Raw genomic sequence first — 8933 nt, 5'->3', positions numbered from 1 at the left:
TCATGGTATTCTGCCCAACACTCAGCCTCGGTCACCTCTGAGCCATCTCCACCATAGGGCATCATTCTGCTGTCATAGCCCAAGGCTGGAAAACACACAGGAAAGACAACAGGATACAGTTGAAGTAAAGGTAACAGACCTCTGCATTATACTGCTGGCTGCATTACATTGACCTCCTAGCAGCAAACTAAACTACATACTAAAACTTCTTAGTTGAAACTGACACACCATTACTACTGTACCGCTATCTCCCAGCACCAGGGGGTTCTACTACTATAGCTCTCTCTCTCAGCACCAGGGGGTTCTACTACTGTACCTCTATCTCTCAGCACCAGGGGGTTCTACTACTGTACCTCTATCTCCCAGCACCAGGGGGTTCTACTACTGTACCTCTATCTCCCAGCACCAGGGGGTTCTACTACTGTACCTCTATCTCTCAGCACCAGGGGGTTCTACTACTGTACCGCTATCTCCCAGCACCAGGGGTTCTACTACTATAGCTCTCTCTCTCAGCACCAGGGGGTTCTACTACTGTACCTCTATCTCTCAGCACCAGGGGTTCTACTACTGTACCTCTCTCCCAGCACCAGGGGTTCTACTACTATAGCTCTCTCTTCAGCACCAGGGGGATCTACTACTGTACCTCTATCTCTCAGCACCAGGGGGTTCTACTACTGTACCTCTATCTCTCAGCACCAGGGGGTTCTACTACTGTACCTCTATCTCCCAGCACCAGGGGGTTCTACTACTATAGCTCTCTCTCTCAGCACCAGGGGGTTCTACTACTATAGCTCTCTCTCTCAGCACCAGGGGGTTCTACTACTATAGCTCTCTCTCTCAGCACCAGGGGGTTCTACTACTGTACCTCTATCTCTCAGCACCAGGGGGTTCTACTACTGTACCTCTATCTCTCAGCACCAGGGGGTTCTACTACTGTACCTCTCTCTCTCAGCACCAGGGGGTTCTACTACTGTACCTCTATCTCTCAGCACCAGGGGGTTCTACTACTGTACCTCTATCTCCCAGCACCAGGGGGTTCTACTACTGTAGCGCTATCTCTCAGCACCAGGGGGTTCTACTACTGTACCTCTATCTCTCAGCACCAGGGGTTCTACTACTGTACCTCTATCTCTCAGCACCAGGGGTTCTACTACTGTAGCGCTATCTCCCAGCACCAGGGGGTTCTACTACTGTACCTCTATCTCTCAGCACCAGGGGGTTCTACTACTGTAGCGCTATCTCTCAGCACCAGGGGGTTCTACTACTGTAGCCCTATCTCTCAGCACCAGGGGTTCTACTACTGCCTACTCTCTCTCAGCACCAGGGGTTCTACTACTGTAGCGCTATCTCCCAGCACCAGGGGGTTCTACTACTGTACCTCTATCTCTCAGCACCAGGGGTTCTACTACTGTACCTCTATCTCTCAGCACCAGGGGGTTCTACTACTGTACCTCTATCTCTCAGCACCAGGGGTTCTACTACTGTACCTCTATCTCTCAGCACCAGGGGGTTCTACTACTGTACCTCTATCTCTCAGCACCAGGGGTTCTACTACTGTACCTCTATCTTCCAGCACCAGGGGGTTCTACTACTGTACCTCTATCTCTCAGCACCAGGGGGTTCTACTACTGTACCTCTATCTTTCAGCACCAGGGGGTTACTACTGTACCGCTATCTCTCAGCACCAGGGGGTTTCTACTACTGTAGCGCTATCTCCCAGCACCAGGGGGTTCTACTACTGTACCGCTATCTCTCAGCACCAGGGGGTTCTACTACTGTAGCGCTATCTCTCAGCACCAGGGGGTTCTACTACTGTACCGCTATCTCTCAGCACCAGGGGTTCTACTACTGTAGCGCTATCTCTCAGCACCAGGGGGTTCTACTACTGTAGCCCTATCTCTCAGCACCAGGGGTTCTACTACTGTACCTCTATCTCTCAGCACCAGGGGGTTCTACTACTGTAGCCCTATCTCTCAGCACCAGGGGGTTCTACTACTGTACCTCTATCTCTCAGCACCAGGGGTTCTACTACTGTACCTCTATCTCTCAGCACCAGGGGTTCTACTACTGTAGCGCTATCTCTCAGCACCAGGGGTTCTACTACTGTAGCGCTATCTCCCAGCACCAGGGGTTTCTACTACTGTAGCCCTATCTCTCAGCACCAGGGGGTTCTACTACTGTACCTCTATCTCCCAGCACCAGGCGGTTCTACTACTGTACCTCTATCTCTCAGCACCAGGGGGTTTCTACTACTGCAGCCCTATCTCTCAGCACCAGGGGGTTCTACTACTATAGCGCTATCTCCCAGCACCAGGGGGTTTCTACTACTATAGCGCTATCTCCCAGCACCAGGGGGTTCTACTACTGTAGCGCTATCTCCCAGCACCAGGGGGTTCTACTACTGTAGCGCTATCTCCCAGCACCAGGGGGTTCTACTACTGTACCTCTATCTCCCAGCACCAGGGGGTTCTACTACTGTACCTCTATCTCTCAGCACCAGGGGGTTCTACTACTATAGCGCTATCTCCCAGCACCAGGGGGTTCTACTACTGTAGCGCTATCTCTCAGCACCAGGGGGTTCTACTACTGTAGCGCTATCTCTCAGCACCAGGGGGTTCTACTACTGTACCTCTATCTCCCAACACCAGGGGGTTCTACTACTATAGCGCTATCTCCCAGCACCAGGGGGTTCTACTACTGTAGCGCTATCTCCCAGCACCAGGGGTTCTACTACTATAGCGCTATCTCCCAGCACCAGGGGTTCTACTACTGTAGCGCTATCTCCCAGCACCAGGGGGTTCTACTACTGTACCTCTATCTCCCAGCACCAGGGGTTCTACTACTGTACCTCTATCTCTCAGCACCAGGGGGTTCTACTACTGTACCTCTATCTCCCAGCACCAGGGGGTTCTACTACTGTAGCGCTATCTCTCAGCACCAGGGGGTTCTACTACTGTACCTCTATCTCTCAGCACCAGGGGGTTCTACTACTGTACCTCTATCTCCCAGCACCAGGGGGTTCTACTACTATAGCGCTATCTCCCAGCACCAGGGGGTTCTACTACCGTAGCACTATCTCCCAGCACCAGGGGGTTCTACTACTGTACCTCTATCTCCCAGTACCAGGGGGTTCTACTACTGTACCTCTATCTCTCAGCACCAGGGGGTTCTACTACTGTACCTCTATCTCTCAGCACCAGGGGGGTTCTACTACTGTACCTCTATCTCTCAGCACCAGGGGGTGTCTACTACTGTAGCGCTATCTCTCAGCACCAGGGGGTTCTACTACTGTACCTCTATCTCTCAGCACCAGGGGGTTCTACTACTGTAGCGCTATCTCTCAGCACCAGGGGGTGTCTACTACTGTACCTCTATCTCTCAGCACCAGGGGGTTCTACTACTGTACCTCTATCTCTCAGCACCAGGGGTTACTACTGTAGCGCTATCTCTCAGCACCAGGGGGTTCTACTACTGTACCTCTATCTCTCAGCACCAGGGGGTTCTACTACTGTACCTCTATCTCTCAGCACCAGGGGGTTCTACTACTGTACCTCTATCTCTCAGCACCAGGGGGTGTCTACTACTGTACCTCTATCTCTCAGCACCAGGGGGTTCTACTACTGTAGCCCTCTCTCTCAGCACCAGGGGTTTCTACTACTGTAGCGCTATCTCTCAGCACCAGGGGGTTCTACTACTGTACCTCTCTCTATCAGCACCAGGGGGTTCTACTACTGTACCTCTATCTCTCAGCACCAGGGGTTACTACTGTAGCGCTATCTCTCAGCACCAGGGGGTTCTACTACTGTACCTCTATCTCTCAGCACCAGGGGGTTCTACTACTGTACCTCTATCTCCCAGCACCAGGGGGTTCTACTACTGTACCTCTATCTCTCAGCACCAGGGGTTCTACTACTGTACCTCTATCTCTCAGCACCAGGGGGTTCTACTACTGTAGCGCTATCTCTCAGCACCAGGGGGTTCTACTACTGTACCTCTATCTCTCAGCACCAGGGGGTTCTACTACTGTACCTCTATCTCTCAGCACCAGGGGTGTCTACTACTATAGCGCTATCTCTCAGCACCAGGGGGTTCTACTACTGTACCTCTATCTCTCAGCACCAGGGGGTTCTACTACTGTAGCGCTATCTCTCAGCACCAGGGGGTTCTACTACTGTACCTCTATCTCTCAGCACCAGGGGGTTCTACTACTGTACCGCTATCTCTCAGCACCAGGGGGTGTCTACTACTGTACCTCTATCTCTCAGCACCAGGGGGTTCTACTACTGTACCTCTATCTCTCAGCACCAGGGGGTTCTACTACTGTAGCCCTCTCTCTCAGCACCAGGGGTTTCTACTACTGTACCTCTATCTCTCAGCACCAGGGGGTTCTACTACTGTACCTCTATCTTATCAGCACCAGGGGGTGTCTACTACTGTACCTCTATCTCTCAGCACCAGGGGGTTACTACTGTAGCGCTATCTCTCAGCACCAGGGGGTTCTACTACTGTACCTCTATCTCTCAGCACCAGGGGGTTCTACTACTGTACCTCTATCTCCCAGCACCAGGGGTTTCTACTACTGTACCTCTATCTCTCAGCACCAGGGGGTTCTACTACTGTACCTCTCTCTCAGCACCAGGGGGTTCTACTACTGTAGCGCTATCTCTCAGCACCAGGGGGTTCTACTACTGTACCTCTATCTCTCAGCACCAGGGGTTCTACTACTGTACCTCTATCTCTCAGCACCAGGGGTTCTACTACTATAGCGCTATCTCTCAGCACCAGGGGGTTCTACTACTGTACCTCTATCTCTCAGCACCAGGGGGTTCTACTACTATAGCGCTATCTCTCAGCACCAGGGGGTTCTCCTACTGTAGCGCTATCTCTCAGCACCAGGGGGTTCTACTACTGTACCTCTATCTCTCAGCACCAGGGGGTTCTACTACTGTAGCCCTATCTCTCAGCACCAGGGGGTGTCTACTACTGTACCGCTATCTCCCAGCACCAGGGGGTGTCTACTACTGTACCTCTATCTCTCAGCACCAGGGGGTTCTACTACAGTACCTCTCTCAGCACCAGGGGGTTCTACTACTGTAGCGCTATCTCTCAGCACCAGGGGGTTCTACTACTGTACCTCTCTCTATCAGCACCAGGGGGTTCTACTACTGTACCTCTATCTCTCAGCACCAGGGGTTACTACTGTAGCGCTATCTCTCAGCACCAGGGGGTTCTACTACTGTACCTCTATCTCTCAGCACCAGGGGGTTCTACTACTGTACCTCTATCTCCCAGCACCAGGGGGTTCTACTACTGTACCTCTATCTCTCAGCACCAGGGGTTCTACTACTGTACCTCTATCTCTCAGCACCAGGGGGTTCTACTACTGTAGCGCTATCTCTCAGCACCAGGGGGTTCTACTACTGTACCTCTATCTCTCAGCACCAGGGGGTTCTACTACTGTACCTCTATCTCTCAGCACCAGGGGGTTCTACTACTATAGCGCTATCTCTCAGCACCAGGGGGTTCTACTACTGTACCTCTATCTCTCAGCACCAGGGGGTTCTACTACTGTAGCGCTATCTCTCAGCACCAGGGGGTTCTACTACGGTACCTCTATCTCTCAGCACCAGGGGGTTCTACTACTGTAGCCCTCTCTCTCAGCACCAGGGGTTTCTACTACTGTACCTCTATCTCTCAGCACCAGGGGGTTCTACTACTGTACCTCTATCTCTCAGCACCAGGGGTTCTACTACTGTACCTCTATCTCTCAGCACCAGGGGTTACTACTGTAGCGCTATCTCTCAGCACCAGGGGGTTCTACTACTGTACCTCTATCTCTCAGCACCAGGGGTTCTACTACTGTACCTCTATCTCCCAGCACCAGGGGGTTCTACTACTGTACCTCTATCTCTCAGCACCAGGGGGTTCTACTACTGTAGCCCTCTACTCTCAGCACCAGGGGTTTCTACTACTGTAGCGCTATCTCTCAGCACCAGGGGGTTCTACTACTGTACCTCTATCTCTCAGCACCAGGGGGTTCTACTACTGTAGCGCTATCTCTCAGCACCAGGGGTTCTACTACTGTAGCGCTATCTCTCAGCACCAGGGGGTTCTACTACTGTACCTCTATCTCTCAGCACCAGGGGGTTCCACTACTATACCTCTATCTCCCAGCACCAGGGGGTTCTACTACTGTAGCTCTATCTCTCAGCACCAGGGGTTCTACTACTGTACCTCTATCTCTCAGCACCAGGGGGTGTCTACTACTGTAGCGCTATCTCTCAGCACCAGGGGGTTCTACTACTGTACCTCTATCTCTCAGCACCAGGGGGTTCTACTACTGTACCTCTATCTCTCAGCACCAGGGGGTTCTACTACTGTACCTCTATCTCTCAGCACCAGGGGTTCTACTACTATACCGCTATCTCTCAGCACCAGGGGGTTCTACTACTGTAGCGCTATCTCTCAGCACCAGGGGTTCTACTACTGTACCTCTATCTCTCAGCACCAGGGGGGTTCTACTACTGTAGCCCTATCTCTCAGCACCAGGGGGTGTCTACTACTGTAGCCTCTCTCAGCACCAGGGGGTTCTACTACTGTACCGCTATCTCCCAGCACCAGGGGGGTGTCTACTACTGTACCTCTATCTCTCAGCACCAGGGGTTCTACTACTGTACCTCTATCTCTCAGCACCAGGGGGGTTCTACTACTGTACCTCTATCTCTCAGCACCAGGGGTTCTACTACTGTACCTCTATCTCTCAGCACCAGGGGGTTCTACTACTGTAGCCCTATCTCTCAGCACCAGGGGGTTCTACTACTGTACCTCTATCTCTCAGCACCAGGGGGTTCTACTACTGTAACTCTATCTCTCAGCACCAGGGGGTTCTACTACTGTACCTCTATCTCTCAGCACCAGGGGGTTCTACTACTGTAGCTCTATCTCTCAGCACCAGGGGGTTCTACTACTGTACCTCTATCTCTCAGCACCAGGGGGTTCTACTACTGTACCCCCTATCTCTCAGCACCAGGGGGTTCTACTACTGTACCTCTATCTCTCAGCACCAGGGGGTTCTACTACTGTACCTCTATCTCTCAGCACCAGGGGGTTCTACTACTGTACCTCTATCTCTCAGCACCAGGGGGTTCTACTACTGTACCTCTATCTCTCAGCACCAGGGGGTTCTACTACTGTAGCCCTATCTCTCAGCACCAGGGGGTTCTACTACTGTACCTCTCTCTCTCAGCACCAGGGGGTTCTACTACTGTAGCGCTATCTCCCAGCACCAGGGGGTTCTACTACTGTACCTCTATCTCTCAGCACCAGGGGTTCTACTACTGTACCTCTATCTCTCAGCACCAGGGGTTCTACTACTGTACCTCTATCTCTCAGCACCAGGGGGTTCTACTACTGTACCTCTATCTCTCAGCACCAGGGGGTTCTACTACTGTAGCCCTATCTCTCAGCACCAGGGGGTTCTACTACTGTACCTCTCTCTCTCAGCACCAGGGGGTTCTACTACTGTAGCGCTATCTCCCAGCACCAGGGGGTTCTACTACTGTACCTCTATCTCTCAGCACCAGCGGGTTCTACTACTGTACCTCTATCTCTCAGCACCAGGGGGGTTCTACTACTGTACCTCTATCTCTCAGCACCAGGGGGTTCTACTACTGTACCTCTATCTCTCAGCACCAGGGGGTTCTACTACTGTACCTCTATCTCTCAGCACCAGGGGGTTTCTACTACTGTACCTCTATCTCTCAGCACCAGGGGTTCTACTACTATAGCGCTATCTCTCAGCACCAGGGGGTTCTACTACTGTACCTCTTCTCTCAGCACCAGGGGGTTCTACTACTGTAGCGCTATCTCCCAGCACCAGGGGGTTCTACTACTGTACCTCTATCTCTCAGCACCAGGGGGTTCTACTACTGTAGCGCTATCTCTCAGCACCAGGGGGTTCTACTACTGTAGCCCTATCTCTCAGCACCAGGGGGTTCTACTACTGTACCTCTCTCTCTCAGCACCAGGGGGTTCTACTACTGTAGCGCTATCTCCCAGCACCAGGGGGTTCTACTACTGTACCTCTATCTCTCAGCACCAGGGGTTCTACTACTGTACCTCTATCTCTCAGCACCAGGGGTTCTACTACTGTACCTCTATCTCTCAGCACCAGGGGGTTCTACTACTGTACCTCTATCTCTCAGCACCAGGGGGTTCTACTACTGTACCTCTATCTCTCAGCACCAGGGGGTTCTACTACTGTAGCCCTATCTCTCAGCACCAGGGGGTTCTACTACTGTACCTCTATCTCTCAGCACCAGGGGTTTCTACTACTGTAGCTCTATCTCCCAGCACCAGGGGGTTCTACTACTGTACCTCTATCTCTCAGCACCAGGGGGTTCTACTACTGTACCTCTATCTCTCAGCACCAGGGGGTTCTACTACTGTACCTCTATCTCTCAGCACCAGGGGGTTCTACTACTGTACCTCTATCTCTCAGCACCAGGGGTTCTACTACTGTACCTCTATCTCTCCAGCACCAGGGGTTCTACTACTGTAGCGCTATCTCTCAGCACCAGGGGGTTCTACTACTGTAGCCCTATCTCTCAGCACCAGGGGGTTCTACTACTGTACCTCTCTCTCAGCACCAGGGGTTGATACTACTGTAGCGCTATCTCCCAGCACCAGGGGGTTCTACTACTGTACCTCTATCTCTCAGCACCAGGGGGTTCTACTACTGTACCTCTATCTCTCAGCACCAGGGGGTTCTACTACTGTACCTCTATCTCTCAGCACCAGGGGGTTCTACTACTGTACCTCTATCTCTCAGCACCAGGGGGTTCTACTACTGTAGCGCTATCTCTCAGCACCAGGGGTGTCTACTACTGTACCTCTATCTCTCAGCACCAGGGGGTTCTACTACTGTACCTCTA

The 8933-nt window shown here is 52.3% G+C and overlaps 1 protein-coding gene across 1 annotated transcript in view; it reads right to left on the bottom strand.

Moving 5' to 3' along the window:
* Positions 1 to 19: 19 nt before the first annotated feature.
* mkrn2 (makorin, ring finger protein, 2) overlaps positions 20 to 8933 on the bottom strand; it is a gene marked incomplete at its 3' end in the record, with an annotated part of 38105 nt that continues 29191 nt past the window's right edge. Inside the window, exon 4 of the mRNA XM_045217951.1 lies at positions 20 to 85. Coding sequence (XP_045073886.1) covers positions 20 to 85 — 66 coding nt within the window. The remainder of the gene's footprint in view (positions 86 to 8933) is intronic.

This window comes from Coregonus clupeaformis, unplaced genomic scaffold (assembly GCF_020615455.1).
Source record: "Coregonus clupeaformis isolate EN_2021a unplaced genomic scaffold, ASM2061545v1 scaf1283, whole genome shotgun sequence".
NCBI lineage: Eukaryota > Metazoa > Chordata > Actinopteri > Salmoniformes > Salmonidae > Coregonus > Coregonus clupeaformis.
The sequence above is the reverse complement of the archived record's forward strand: the minus strand, read 5'-3'. Positions and strand labels throughout refer to the sequence as shown.